The 16,641-nt window shown below is 35.3% G+C and overlaps 1 protein-coding gene across 50 annotated transcripts in view; it reads right to left on the reverse strand.

The window, feature by feature from the left end:
- ANK2 (ankyrin 2) overlaps positions 1–16,641 on the reverse strand; it is a 589,059-nt gene that overhangs the window by 74,794 nt on the left and 497,624 nt on the right. For 45 of the 50 annotated variants that reach the window (XM_078366661.1, XM_078366656.1, XM_078366650.1 and 42 more), the window contains 2 exons: positions 8,815–8,887; positions 62–206 (listed from right to left, as the gene is read on the reverse strand). In XM_078366661.1, the coding sequence (XP_078222787.1) occupies positions 62–206; positions 8,815–8,887 (218 nt within the window). Of the gene's footprint in view, positions 1–61; positions 207–7,038; positions 7,093–8,814; positions 8,888–16,641 lie in introns of all 50 variants that reach the window. The other 5 variants (XM_078366618.1, XM_078366615.1, XM_078366613.1 and 2 more) reach the window with 1 other exon arrangement.

Here is a 16,641-nt window from a genome sequence, read left to right on the forward strand (position 1 = left end):
CATCATAAAAATATGTTGCAGATACTTCTGGTTGATATCAAGTATAAGCTTTATGAAATACCTGTCAGATCGTCCTCCCTCCAAGCTGTATCGCAGGTAATTCATACCATCCAGGAACTGACTGCTGGGTAGTGAGTCATCACCCAGTTCTTTTAGGTCCTCAGGCCTAAGGTATTCTCCCCCATCTCCTGTCATTGTGTCATCACCTTGAAACAATCAGAGGAAGAAGGAGGATTATTTGTTGAATGTAATATCAACTACAAAATATAATCATGATTGTGAAATGCACCAACATCATTGCCTTGACATGGATGAAACTGCACTGCACACCAGAACACAGAACACCAGCAAACGACTATACAGTGTTAAAACTTAGAGATACAAGATTTGATTCATTTTCTTACCACTTGCCAAGAAAAAGCAATCATTTGAATTTTAATTCTTTTAATATTAAGTTTGGATACCCCTCGTTGTTTACTTCTGAGAGAAAAAACTTCTAAGATGAATTCTAACTATAGATTTATCAAAATATAGGCATAGTCTCCTTTAGGATTAAGCCTACATTACTTTCAGTAAAAAATGTGGGTTTTATTAACATTTCAGAAGACTACATCTATTCTTATTCATGATAAAGTGAAGGGAATGGTTGAATACAGAATCTGTCACATAATACAAGCACAATGCAAGCTGCACATTATGGATCCCTTGTGCGAAAAGCCAAAAAGATTCTTTAAAAACCAAAAGTTGGCTGGGCACAGTGGCTCACGCCTGTAACCCCAGCACTTTGGGAGGCTGAGGCAGGTGGATCACCTGAGGTCAGGAACTTGAGACCAACCTGACCAATCTGGTGAAACCCTGTCTCTACTAAAAATACAAAAATTAGCTGGTAACAGTTGTATGTGCCTGTAGTCCCAGCTACTTGGGAGGATTGCTTGAACTCAGGAGGTGAAGGTAGTAAGCCAAGATTGTGTCACTGTACTCCAGCCTGGGCAACAGAGAGAGACTCGTCTCAAAAAATACAAAATAATAATAATAAAAAGCAAAAGTCTGCTTATATACTCTCTCTTTATTTCTCCACTCTCCTACTCCATCATTACTCCCAAAAATTCCAGCACCATATTCTGAATACTACTCAGCTTCGGGCATCCCATCCTTCCTCAAAGTCTGTTTGCTTTTGCATTTCATCTTGCTTCTCCTAATTTGCCAGTTCTCACTGCTGTCTCTCAGCAGCCAAGATGGTCACAGGAAATAAATATAACTCAAATAAGCTTTAACTTCTTGGTTCTTAAAAATCCTCAAAACTCCTTAATAAAATAGGACCTACATTTGAAGTTTTCTTATTTCTCCCATCTATCTTTCATTCTTTTTTTTTTTTCTTTTTGAGACGGAGTTTAGCTCTTGTTACCCAGGCTGGAGTGCAATGGCGTAATCTCGGCTCACCGCAACCTCCGCCCCCTGGGTTCAGGCAATTCTCCTGCCTCAGCCTCCCGAGTAGCTGGGATTACAGGCACGCGCCACCATGCCCAGCTAATTTTTTGTATTTTTAGTAGAGACGGGGTTTCACCATGTTGACCAGGATGGTCTCGATCTCTTGACCTCGTGATCCACCCGCCTCAGCCTCCCAAAGTGCTGGGATTACAGGCTTGAGCCACCGTGCCCGGTCTCACTCTTGTTATACCTCAGTAGGTGAGGAAGGTTTTTCAGGGTGAAAAAAGAAAAGGTGAGAAAGATAAAGATAAAAGAATAGAGTCTAGCTGGAGTGCCTCCACATCTGAAGGAGCAAGGCACAGTGTTTGATCAGGTAGAACATGCAGATGAATTATAGGAACCCAGCCTTCCCCTCTTGTGTAAATAGAATCTTGTTAGAAGATGGAAAAACATTTGAAGAGTATATTTTTAATAAAATATATCAAAATTTTATGACTCTGATGATAAGCCAAAAATTAAAAACCTCTGATTGGCCAGGTACAGTGGTTCACACCTGTAATCCCAGAACTTTGGGAGGGTGAGGCAGGAGAATCACTTCAGCTCATGAGTTTAAAACCAACCTGGGCAACACCTAGACCTCATCTCTACTAAAAATTTAAAACAATTATCTGGTCATGGTGGCTTGTGTCTATATTCCCAACTACTTGGGAGGCTAAAGTGGGAGAATTGCTTGAGCCCAGGAGGTAGAGGCTACAGTGAGCCATGATTGCACCATTGCACTCCAGCCTGGGCAACAGAATGAGATCCTGTCTCAACAACATCAACAACAACAACCAAAAAAATCACCTCTGATTACACTGAGAGTTCATGAATGAATGTCCTTTACATTCTCCTTTATTTTGCGCATTTTGATGGTTTTGTTATGATGCTATCTGCCTAAGGCAGCTGCTAGGTTGAGTGATATTAAAAGTAAGTTTTTAGTATTTTACATACACCTATGGTGGCCCTAGATATATAGACAATGTCTTGACTATGTCTCAGAGAGAAATGATCCAAAGAAGCAAAGACCCTAAATGCTGACCTAAATGCTGAAAGCAGTGTCTTAATACTATCCCAGTGTTGGCATTAGCTGGAAAGGCACCTCTCTGGGGACTAATCTTGTCAGTGCTATATAAAATTTATCTCAAAGATAGTTAGTTGCATATAAATCACGCTATTCAGTACGATATATCTGCAGTGAGAGGTGGAAAGTGAATGCAAGTAGAAACTAACAGAATCTGAAAAATCACTTTGAAAAAAATCACCCAAGTTGGTATATAACTAGAAAATTCTGCATACAGATCAAAGCTTTAAATGTATTTAATGAGCCCCTGAAATAACACGGTCATATTCTTGCTTCCCTTAGTGGGTGAGAAGATTTCTGCTCGTGTAAAGCTGGCCCATCCCTGCCTCCAAAGACTTATCCCCCCTCATCTTCCTAGATACTTTGTCTGCTAGGCCCTTCATCTTCAGCCTTCTCTCCTCTGTTACAGATTCTATGAATGTCTTTCCCCATCCATGGATAAAACATCCATATTTCTGCCATCTTTGAAATATGGTAGCTTCTTTCCCTAATTCTTAGACCTTCTTTATTTCACTCTGACTCCTCTTTGTTAACAGACAAACTTATCAAGCAGAAGCTTGTTAATTTCCGCAATTAATCAGTGGCTGAGAAGTGATTTCTTCTTTGAAAAACTATTCCTCTTAACTTCTCTGACACAAATCTCTCCTGGTCTTCCCCTTACATCTTTGAGTCTTTCTTTTCTGTCTCTACTTCTCTTAAATGTTATTTTCCATCTGCCCTTTCTTTTTATTTCACATATTATCATGTGGACTTAGAGGTCCACTAGTTAAACACAGATTTCTATTGGTCCCAGACACTCTCTCATGAACTCTACATTTATATTTCAATTGCCTTCTGGTCTTTTCCACCTAAATTTTCTATAAGCATCTCAGATTTAGCATGTCCACAGCAGAACTCATCTTCTTTACTCACCCCTTTACTAATGTAGTTCTCTTTGAAAATTCCCTACATGAGCAAATAGCACAACTACTTCCTTGCCTAAGCCAAGAGGGGAGAAAAGATTATTTAAAATAATATTCAGATTAAAAGCTTTAGCTCTTATTTGTTTGAGTAGAGTGCCAGTATACTTGGAAAAAATTTTGTACAACTCAGACAGCTTTAAAAGAATCATTATTTACTTTCTTTTCTTCAAGTGGGAATCAGCACTTAACAGAATGCTGATTCCCAGGTTTATGACTTAGCTTTTTCTTGTTTTATTTTCCAATGTTTCCAAACAATTTTGTGAAAACTCTTCTCTACTAACTGTAAAGCATCAGTGTATTATGGGCTTTTTATGTACAATTGTTTTGATATCTGGAAACCACAAGATTCCTCATCAATAGTGAGTGGTGTATTTAACCCCCGTAGGACACAGATCTCAATAGCATGGGAATAACTTAAACGAAGTGGAATGGTGGCCGGAAGCAGTGGCTCATGCCTGTAATCCCAGCACATTGGGAGGCTGAGGCAGGTGGATTGTCTGAGGTCAGGAATTCGAGACCAGCAAGGCCAACACGGTGAAACCCAGTCTCTACTAAAAATACAATAATTAGTGTAGTGGCGCATACATGTAGTCACAGCTACTCGGGAGGCTGAGGCAAAAGAACCTGGGAGATGGAGGCTGCACTGAGCTGAGATCACCCCACTGCACTCCAGCCTGGGTGACAGAGCAAGACTCTGTCTCAAAAAAAAATAAAAGTGGAATGGCTCCCCTTCCTGACAATCCCTCACGATGCTGGCAAGAGGAAGATTCTCTGAAATGTTATGGAACCCATTCCCTCTCAAGCAAATATTATTCCTGCTGAGATATGGGAAAAAGGACTGAAACCTGAGATGAAGAGCCCCTCTAAGTGTTAAGTGTTCAAAATAGACGTTGTGGAGAAGGTGCCTCTATATTTCATCCCAGCACTTGGCCAGCTTGGCATTCTCTTGATTACTAGTACATGTCATTCCAGAGTACTTGCAGAGATGTATGCACAAGCCATCCATTCATGAATCCATGAGAATAAGGCATAAGTGAGTCACATCTCTATAGGCATTTTGGTTGTACAGATGCCAAAATCTCTGAACCCCACCTCATCATTTATGGCTGGGAAGTTGAGTCAGTGAAGACAGGGATCAACTCATGATCCTACAAAGACTTAGAGGATTACCTTCACATCTTTCATTAGATCCGGATGCTATAATTCTCTTAGACTGAATTCTCAGTTCTGTCTTTTCCTTGCATTTCACTGTCATATTCTTCCAAAAGGATGTTATTTATATTATAGCTGTGCTATTACAATACTAGGTTTGAATTCCATACCCACCACTTAATAGCTGCATGACATTGAACAAACTACTTAATGTGTCTAGGCCTTGTTCTCCAAAAATAAGTCTTTCCTTACCTGAAAAAAAATGTGGAAGGATATCCACAGCCTGTGTCACAGGAATGGTATGAAGATTAAATGAGGCATGTACCTAGCATTATAGAGGTTTAGTAAATGCTTTCTCTTTTCTTAGATTTCTGCTTCTTTCCAGGTTCTTCCCAATAAACTCCTTCTGTGTACCACTGCTGGTTAAATCTTTATAAAAACAGGTTTAAATGTTTTAATCATTAACTGAAATATTTAAGGTATCCTGTTTCCCAGACTTTTCGGCTAAGAATTCAAACAGTCCACAACAGAGCCTGGTATGTTTTTATGCATCAGCAAACCAAATGACTGGAGGATGTTTCCACTCTGCGTCTCTCTCTCTCGTACTTTCCTATCTCAAGACTTTCCCATATTGTTCCTTATCTAATCCCTAAAATCTATGTACCCTGTTATTAATCTGTCATCTCTCAGCACGTTAATGAGACTGTGTTAGGTATATCTATCTCTGATCTCCCCAAGTGGACATGAAAAGGATAACATAGTGCCTTCCATTGTATCTCTTTTAATTTATACATTATTTCTCCATATAGGCTTCCTAAAGGCATGCCTCATGCTCATCTTTGATTCCACTGTGCACCAGTTATAGAGTGTTCCACACAATAACATCAATAACATCACATTCACTATTTGTTAATTGGATTCATGAGTGGATATTATGGACTACTTTAATATGTATACAGCAAGTTAGCTTGATAGGATATCTCAATGTAAGGATATCTCAATGTAAAGTTTGACCTTATGATTTTATCTTGAAGAACCTAAAGAAACATCTTTAATATTTCTCCTTAAAAGTTATTAGTATTAAACATAGTGCCATCCTTAATGGCAGAAGTTTGAATACTCTTTTTGGGTATCAGTACACTGTTACTACTAATAAACAATAGACTGTAGAGGAAACAGGGATAAGCTAATAATCTTCAAACACATGTTGCATTGTGTCCATGTGGATGATATCAGGTTTCATAAAAACATATTAACCTCCCAAAACTTTAAAGGTTGCCATTGGCAATGTCAACCAGCCAATTTCGTTCATACTAATTCTTTCCATGAAAAAGTTACTCATCAATACTCAAATAAATCCTTTACATGAAAATTATTCAACTTGAATTTTCATCTGGGAAAGAAATGTTATTAAGTTTTCGGCTATTTCTAAAACTGTACTTCTCTTAACACAAAATCTTGGTCATTCACCAATATTCTCCATGAACCAAGAGTTCCTATCACCAACATTATTTAATATATAATATTTTTAATAATAAAATTACAGAATGTTATAACTCATCTCATTTAATGCAATAGGCAGATCTGAAAGGCTATTTTGTATAAATGGTTTTCTTTTAATAAACTCAATATTAAATACTTTAAATGTACTAATGGAATTATCCAGCAATTATTTTGTAAATAAAGGGCTATTTTTAAATTAAATAATCACTATTCAATTTATCTGATTTATACATTTAAATTTATACATTATAAATTTTACAGAGTTGCAAAAGTGGTACCATGTGTACTTTGGAAACTTCTTACTATATAAAATATCTTACATTATTCATTTATCCTTATATGCCAAATTCACCCTAAATAATTTTTAAATGTTACTTTATTTCTATTCTTAGCTATATTAAAAATCACATTACAACTATTAATATATTTTTAATCACACCTAAAATATATCATCAACCAAGAATATAAACTGCATTCATTTCAAGTGGTCTTAGTTATTATCATGTTCAGGCTAGCTCAATGTCAACTGACCAAAGAATTACTTTTCTCTGAATTTAGATTCTAAGAAGAGATATTAATTGCAAAAAAAAAAATCTATAATGTTCACTAGATTATATAATTATGTTAGTAGGTCTCAATAATAGCTACAAAATCATTAGCAGTATAAATAATTCATGACTTTAAGTTTCTAAGTTAATAAAATCCACATACTCAAATGCACACATACACAATTCCACTCATATTACACATGCTATTTCAAAAGAAAAAGATTAGTATTAGGCACACAAATTTAAGCAAGTTGTTCTATCCAGTTAAGAAAAATTAAAAGCAGAGAAAAGCTTTCACTCCAAAAATTTCTTCTAATGGTACCTGAATCACTAAGTGCCTCCCCATCAATAAAGTGGTCACCAAACTGTTTAAGAGCTGTTCAACACACAAGTGAAGATAAGAAAGATGATCCCACAAAAAGCATATAAGATGCATACAGGAATGCTGAGAATCAGTTGGCAAGTACTAAGATAGAACACAAAATTATACTAAATACTTGGAACTGTTAGCTTTGGGAACCCCTTTGAATTTACTCATAAAAATACTTTGATCTAACATTTGTTCATTCTTGTCATAAATTCTTATAAAAGATGAGAAAATTCAATACCTATTACCAATAGGTGATTCAACAAGTTTTTTCTAAATAAGGACATCTCAATGTAAAGTTTTACCTTAGGATTCTATCTTGAAGAACCTAAAGAATCATCTTTAATATTTCTCTGTAAAAGCAATTGGTATTAAACCTAGTGCCATTCTTAACAGCAATAATTTTTCAAACATACATTTTTTCATATACATGTATGGAAGCAGTTTTTCAATCATGTGCATTGGAACAATAGCTGCACTACTGAAATTTGGTTGCGTGTTTTCTTTCTTTTTTCTATATTCTTGTAAAAAATGCTTGCAAATCTTATATGCTGCTTTCATGACTTTTTAGTAGATTTTTTTTGTCTGAATGGAATATTACATGGAAATTCAAGGAATAAAATTTAGAAAAGTCAGCTACTCTAGTTGAAGTAGAGATAGGGAGCTAGACACCCTACCGACCCACCTCCAGCTCTAGCACGATGCCCCACACCCACTCTCGGCAGTCCCCACTGCTCCTTCTAGAACATCAGCATTCCCGGCACTTAGGAAGCCATTGCCTTAGACCATGTTTTATCAGCTCTAAAACTATAGGGGGAATATTTTCTGACTTAATACTTAATATGTTGAATTTGTACTGCTTCCTGCTATACTATTTTTAAACCTTCTCTTTTTCTCTGGGCTCTTTTCCTCTGTACTTAAAATATATTCTGTACATATGAACCAACCAGAATACAGAGGTTTCTCAATTGAGGAAGAATACTCATTGATGGAGTATACTTTAAAGTCTTTACTCAAAGGCATTTGAATTAAAAAAAAAAGATTTTTAACACAATTAAAACCTACTTTAATAACAATTGTGTTATTACATAGCTGTAATACAGTTTTCCCCCTTTTCCAGTCATATTATTTGATAACCTAATTATAATGCTAGTTAAAAGAGATAATACCAGAAAAAAATATACTAATCAGAAAAAGAGGCTGGGCACGGTTTTTCATGCCCTATAATGCCAGCACTTTGGGAGGCTGAGGAAGGTAGACCATGAGGTCAGGAGATTGAGACTATCCTGTCCAACATGGTGAAACCCCATCTCTACTAAAAATGCAAAACATTAGCTGGGTGTGATGGTGCATGCCTATAATCTGAGTTACTCAGGAGGTTGAGGCAGGAAAAGCGCTTGAACCAGTGAGTCAGAGGTTGCAGTGACCAGAGATCACACCACTGCACTCTAGCCTGGGCAACAGAGTAAAACTCTGTCAAAAAAAAAAAATGCACACACACACACACAGAAAAAGAGATAATATCAGAAAAATATATACTAATCAGACAGAATTGCTCCCTGGCCCCCGCTGCCATGGCAAAAGTAAAATGTATTGAAACAAGGGTGAAAAAGTGACTTTAAATTATAACATTCTATCATCCATATCACAACTTGGTCTCTGAAACAAAGGACGACTTGCCCTTGTGTAAGAACATGACAGGTGTCGTAGAAGGTTGAATAGAAGTCTTACCCTCTTCATCAGAAACATCGAGAACCTCAGTCATCGTCTCAGGAACATTTAGTTTGTGTTTTTCTGTAATCGTCTGGAAAAACAAAAATCATTAATGTTCATGTTGAAGCCAAAAGTAAACAAAAGATGAAAAGCATCACAGAGGAGGCCATACTCAATAGCAGCAGCAAGCCGTCAAGCCGGGACTACTGCATCTTTTCCATGTGTATATTTTGGAAATTTGCTTTCATGAAAACTCATTTGTTTTTTGTGAAGATAAATGATCAATTATGCCAGAGAAGTTGTACATGAGACAGTTCTTTGAGTTCTCATTTGAAAAATAAATTCCTTAGCAATGGTGTTATTGATAATAATTATATTGAGAAAGCAGATTGATGTTTTCAAAGTTTCTCTGAAATGATGTTTCCAGAAAAGCTTTAAAAAGAAGCAATGAGCATATGCAATGTATTAAAAGCAAAACCATTAGAAAAGAAGATGTAAATAATGTGAAAGACAGAAACTATTTGGGTAGAAAATATAACACGTCTCTTCTGGGATCAGAGGATCAAATCATCTCTATAATATTTCAGTGGGCTAAGGTTCTGGTTTGTTGCTTATTTGCCTTATGCAACAGCACTTCATGGTTGTCAGATCCACCACCTTTCATTCCTGATGTATAGTGTAAGGTTAAGAGACAAGGATCTGAGTTTAGCTGTCTGGGTTCAAATTCTAACTTCATCATTTATTACCTATAAGGCCTCAGCAAGTCCCCTAACCTATCTGTGCCTCAATTTCCTCGACTATAAATAAAGGATAGAAAAGTACTTCATAAAATGAAGATTAAATGATGTAATATATGCAAGAGCTCTAAAAACAGTGCTTGACATATGTTGGTACTCAATAAATATTTGCTAGTATAATTTATTATGATTATTGGGACTCAATATTAAATGCATCTTAAAAGTGAAGAGCCTCTGGACTTTTTAAATGAAACATTTTGAATGTCTACTGCATGCTTGACACTATTTCAGACACAAGATATACCAGAATTTGTTTAAATAACAGAATAAGCCAGACCTAGAAAGACAAATACTGCATGATCTCACCTATATGTGGAATCTAAAAAAACTCCCAGAAGCAGAGAATAGACACCTGATGGTGACCAGGCATTGGAAAAGGAAGTGGGAGGAGCATTAGGGAGATGTTGGTTAAAAGATACAAAATTTTAATAAGAGAGGATAAATAAATTCAAGAGATCTATTGTAAAACATGGAGACTATAGTTAATAACAAGGTACTGTATACTTGAAAATTGCTGAGACTAGATTTTAAGTGCTCTCATCACAAAAAATGGAAATGTATGTGGGGGTAATAGATACATTAACTAGCTTGATTTAGCCATTCCACAATGTGTGTGTGTGTGTGTATATCAGAACATCATGTTGTATACCATAAATATGTACAATTTTTATTTGCCAACTAAAATAAATAAATAAAAGACACAAGTACCCAAAAGGATAAAAATCCAAATCTCATTATTTTCAGCATCATCTAAAGACTATTGAGTCTCAAATTCACACCTTCAGTTTCTGTATTGAAAATATGTGCATGAATTGATGCTGTCAAGGAAACTTAAAAAAAAAAAAAGAATCCCTTGACATAAAAGTAACATCTTCAACTAAAGCCATCAAAGTACAAAAAAATAGGTTGTGTAGTTTTTTAGGCTTTGACACAAACATTACAGAATTACTTGAATGGCTATCATAAACCTATCATCAATTCATTTCTTTCCAAAAGCAGTAGATAACTTCAAATATATTTACAAAGAAATTCAACTGGTTAATCAAATTCAACTGAGTAACTCTGACTATATACATATATAATACTGTGTGCTAAGGGGAAGTGATCATAATGTGATACTGCATGAGCTTCTCGGCGGCTCATTTTCGTCAGAAAACTGATTAAACTGGCTCAGAAGAGCTCTGTGATTCAGTAAAAAGGGAGATGTAGCAAAGCCTCATCTCTCATTCTATGCTATGATCATGTTAAACTGCCTTTATTTTGACAGGTCATGTTCTCTTATGCCTCTAAATCTTTACACATATTCTTTCGTTTACCAGAAATCTTCTTTCCCCTCTTCTCTTGGCTAGGTTAGATGTGACTTTCCTGGAGAAACATTCCCTGATCCTCCCCAGTGAATGTCTGTGTTTAACTCTGTTTATCTGCTGCTATGTACTCCTAGAGCAGTATGTGTGTTGTGTCATACGCTACACACTGTGTGTGCCCCCTCTGCCTATCTGCCTCCATGTGAGATTGTGAGTCATTTTAGAGAAAGATTGTTTCCACAGCACCTAAAACATAGTAGAAGCTTTTCAAATAATGTATCAAAAAACTTGATGATACCAAATTATGCAAAAAATAAATTAAAAATCCACATCATGATGAAATGCATTGTCTTTTGAATGGAATCTTAGTTAAAAGACAGGAAGAAACAGAGAAAGTAAAGGAAGTCTCCTGCTGGTTATATGAAAGCACCACTGGAGACAAGGGTTGTAAATTCAGCTTGCCTGCATATTTCTAGTGATATTTAAATGGTTTTATTCTGTGTCTTATTCACTGAAAGTAAATGCTGCAGGAAAAACAAAAGTATCCATCCAAAAATCTGGAGAACAGTAGTGGTTGATAAGTATTTGTTGAATGAACAAACTCAGAAAGACTCTTATACAATTTGATTATTATTTTAATATTATACATTTTAATTTAGAAATTTAACACAAAAATTAGAACCCATGTTCTTTATCAGTGGTATTCAATTATAGCTACATATTACAATTATTAGAATAATTTTAAAAATATTGTTGCTTGGGTCCCATCATGAATCAATTAAATCAAAATCCATGGGAATCAGGCCCAACTATAATTGGTATCAGGGTATTTTTTTTTTAAGTTCCTTAGGTGGGTTTATTGCACAGTTCAATTTGAGATTCATTTTCCTGTATTAGGGAAAGTGTACAAAATGTAGGAAAATGATTTGCATTTAAAATATAAGATTGAGATTACCCTACTATGACATCTTATTCAACTTTTCTTTTCTTTTTTTTTTTTTTTTTTTTTTGAGATGGCATTTCGCTTTTATTGCTCAGAATGGGAGTACAATGGTGTGATCTCAGCTCATTGCAACCTCCACCTCCCAGGTTCAAGCAATTCTCTTGCCTCAGCCTCCCGAGTAGCTGGGATTACAGGTGCACACCACCATGCCTGGCTCATTATGGTATTTGTAGTAGAGACAGGGTTTCACCATGTTGTCCAGGCTGGTCTCGAACCAGGCTGACCTTGGCCTCTCAAATTATGGGTATTACAGGTGTGAGATACTGCTCCTGACCTTTATTCAACTTTTTGGGAATATTTAAAAATGCGATAGGCTGTCTACTATATCCGAGTACATTAGAAAGTTAATTTTTGCAGAAATGTTTTAGAGTATTTGTCCTTCATAGAAACATTTCAATAAGGATATGCTTCTCTGTTTGAAAATAATTGCTGGAAATACTTTTTAAATGATTAAGTTTCATTGCCTGGTAGTCGCAGTTTCTATTTTCAGGTGCTGATAATGGGACCACATTTCCTTTGTACTTGGAAGAGTGCAAATAATAATTTGCTTCAGTTTGGTCATTGAATGCTATCAGAATTACCAGCAAACAAATGTAGCAACAGAAAGAGTAATACACTGTGATCATATTGGTCATGGATATTTTTCTGTATAGAGACTAAAAATGGCCTCTGTATGCAATGTGGTAAATATAATAGCATCTACACATGAGAGAGTATTTGACCTTTAGAAGGCCATCAACAAGTATTTGTTGAATGGATGACAAATCCTACTTATGTAACAAGAAATGAATACGTATTTTCCTTTTAAACAAAATGTCCTTTGAAAATTTGATTATTTAAACATAAATATGGTTTTATGCAACTATCTCTGAACAAAGCTATAATGTACACAGAGAACAAGGCTATAATAAAATGATCATGGATATCTCCTGCTACAGAATTAAGATATTATGGTCAAGATTAGAAACTACTTTAAAAGTTAAAAGAGTAGGATACTAGGTTCAAGTTTAATGGAATATAATTAAACCAGATAATACGGCAAAAGAAATAAGACATAGTAGATGGATGAGAGATTTAATAATGAATTTATATTGTTAATCATAATATGGAAAATGTAGAAATAAACTAAGAGTTCTTAACTTTCTGCTTTATAAATGGTAGACAATATCTGGATTTGTTTTATGCAAAAGAAAATATGTGCTTAACTGATCTTCACTTAGCCAACCCTCATTCAGCCAAACCCCCTGGCCAGCAATTGCATTTATATCACATATTCACTAAGTCACCACAGCGCACTGAGTAATCTTGGTTATGATGCTACCTTTTAATGGCCATACCCATCGCTTCCATCAGTGGAGTTCAAGCTAAACTTGTTTCTGTTTCTAAACATATTCATACCAATCATATATATTAATACAACTTTGATAACCAAACTAAATATTATACCAATACCGGGGTTTTTTTCTAGAAAAACTAGGGTAGATGTTTTTTAGTCTTAACAAAGGTGAGTAACTGAAAATAATACCAAACTAGATGTAATTGAGACAATTATCACAGGTTGAAAAAACATGTCAAAAGTTTAAAAAGATTCTGCACTAAGTGAGTCTCTTTAAGAAAATACACAGGGCTGGGTTCATGCCTGTAATCCTAGCACTTTGGGAGGCCCAGCCAGGTGGATCATTTGAGCCCAGGAGTTTGAGACCAGCCTGGACAACATGGCAAAACCCTGTCTCTACAAAACAAAACAAAAATTAGCTGGGAGTGGGGCACATGCCCACCTACTACTCCCAAGTAGTCTCAGCTACTCTGGAGGCTGAGGTGGGAGAATCAACTGAGCTGCAGTAAGCCATGATAGCACCACTGCACTCCAGCCTGAGCAACAGCATGAGATCCTGTCTCAAAAAAAAAAAAAAGAAAGAAAGAAAGAGAGAGAGAGAGAGAGAGAAAGAAAGAAAGAAAGAAAGAGAGAGAGAGAGATACCCAGAACACATAAAGATCATATAAATATACATAATATAGCATATATATATATACACACACACACACACACAATGTAATATGTATTATTGATGTTGTTTGTGCAAGAATGGCAATATAACTTATAATTGATGGACTATATTTACAGAAAAGATCTTGGTTCTACCTCAAAAGATGTCAAATGACTTTACAAATATTTGTTGCATTGCCATTTTTATGGTTCCTATTTTTAAATTTTTTAAATCTTTATGGATACATAGTTGCACATATTTATGGGGTACAAGTGATATTTTGATGTAAACATAAGTGTAATAATCAAATCAAGGTAATTGGAATATCCATCACCTCAAACATTTATCATTTCTTTGTGTTAGGGACAGTCCAAATCCATTCCTCCAGTTAGGTTGAAATATACAATACATTTTTGTTAACTATAGTTGCCCTGTTGTGCTGCCTAAAACTAGATCTTATTCCTTCTATCTAGCTGTACTTTTGTACGCATTAGACAACTCTTCTTTATCTGCTCCTCCTCTGATTTTCATGTTAACTGATTTATGGCATCAGATAAGATTTAGGAGTTAGAATATTCACATTTTCTGCAGTTCACTTAAATATTCTCTAATGTTCAAATAATAATAATATAAATATAATATTTTTATTTTACTATTCAGCGATTTATGCTCTGTATATCAATTATATGTAACATAAAATGTGACACTTTATACAAATAATAGGAATAATTGATGATGGTTGATCAATTAGTAGAAGGATGAGTCATATGCCACAGTTCTTCCAACCTGCATTAGTGGATTGGGCTTGTTGGCTTCTGTCACCAGAAATGTGTCTCTAACATTCTGATATCCATTCTGGCAGACATACAGTGATTGTAATCCAAGGAGAATGCTCAACTGTCTCATACTCCCAGCTGCGTCTCACAAAGTAAAGCTAGAAAAGCAAAGGTTAAGGAAACAGACCACAGTTCCAAAATGTCTCAGAAATTTCTACAGAACTGGTTTTTCCTTTACAAATGACTGCCTTACTCTGGTGTCTACCAACTTTATTCATACTTTGTAGTAAAGAACTCAAAAGGAGGACTAGGAAAGGAAACCTTCTTTAATCAAAAGGACTACATGGTTGCTCATAATGCACATCATAAAAATCCAGTTCATGTTGAATTAATGTGTCAGTTGTACTACAGGTGTAATTCAACTGTTGCATTTAAATGGTAATAACATTAAATTTTATCAATTTTACTTAACTATTAAGTGTCTCTTGTGCGATCATCAACAGTTTCAAATCATTTTTAGTGACTATAGATTTTGAAAAATGATATTGAATATGATACTCCCACAAAAGTCAATAAAAGGCACCAGTTAAGTGGTTTTTCTTTTTGTTGAAAATCAGGTGAAAACAGTTTTTTCATAAAATTCCTGTTAAGTTACTTTCAGCAAAACCGAAGTCAGTTATATCAGCAAGGTTAAAAACATGGGCTTTAAAACCCAACAACCTAAATTTGAACCTTAGATCTTCCCTTAATGCCTGACATATTTTTCAACTTAAATATTACTGTCTTTAATATCATTAATAACACATTATGTGGAAAAAGAATTATTGAAAATCTCTTTCCAAAGACAGGAAGTTTATTGTAAGAAGACTCCCAAAATAGACATAGAGAAGAAGTCTATTCTTCCAATTCTTATTCCCAACTTCCATTTCACAAAACAATTTAGCTCACAATTATAAGAGAAACCAATTCAAAGAGCAGCAGACAATGAAGAGAGATCAGCATGGAAACGTAACCACTAAAACTATCCATTTAGATAAAAGAGATACTTGTTCAGTTCATGTGACAATGATTTCTTAGTGTCCTAACTGAAAGCAGAAATGGTGTTATGTTTTCTATTTTTATTGGCTTTTCACCTAGAAACTTGAATTCTAAGTATAGCAACTTTTGATGGAGCAATGCTCAGCTACAGAATGTAGAGAATAATAGTTACCAGAAAAGAAAAAAGCTCAGAGAGTTCAAAAAGTCCCTGTCTTCCCCAGCGCTTGATGTGGTGGAGAGATGATCTTGTATCTGATTTCTGACAAGGACACTGAAAACTTATTTAGAAACAGCAATTACAGTATTCAGAGACAAACCAGAGAATGCTTATTTCCTCTTCTTTTTAAATAGAGATCTTTGTGTTTGAAGTCATTAACCTGAGTAATATTTATAAACCTGAGATGTCTTTGAAACCAGACATATAAGTTCAATCGTTTTGTTGAGTAAAATATGAATTTATTTTCCTACCAAGCCTGAGCCTCATTCTCCATTCTCACTACACTGAAGTTGCCGGCGTTCACCACTGATAACTCTTCGGCACTTAGCACATATTTTACATCCAATAAATAATGAACGAACAAATCAGTTAATGAAATGAATGGAAGCAAGGTAGGTACAAGATAGCAAGAGATACAAGCTTGCCATCTAGTGATAACTTGGTAAAATAAACATAAAAGATTCCCAGAACAGGAAAAGGGTAATAAAGTTTAGAGAAAACATGACTTCTAATTGCAGAACAGTTGTGCTTGGCCAATCTTGCCACTACAGGCTTCACGTACTATGATGTACACATTGTTTAAAAGATATCAAAATAAAGTGGTATATATGTGCAGATCCTTACTATGAAGATTTTCCTGGCATAAGAAATCATAAAGTAAGGAAAAAACCGTTAAATATAGTGACCTACAAGTATGGTGCTAGGCAGTGACAAGACCTTTT

The sequence above is a fragment of the Callithrix jacchus genome, chromosome 3 (genome assembly GCF_049354715.1).
Source record: "Callithrix jacchus isolate 240 chromosome 3, calJac240_pri, whole genome shotgun sequence".
Classification (NCBI taxonomy): Eukaryota; Metazoa; Chordata; class Mammalia; order Primates; family Cebidae; genus Callithrix; species Callithrix jacchus.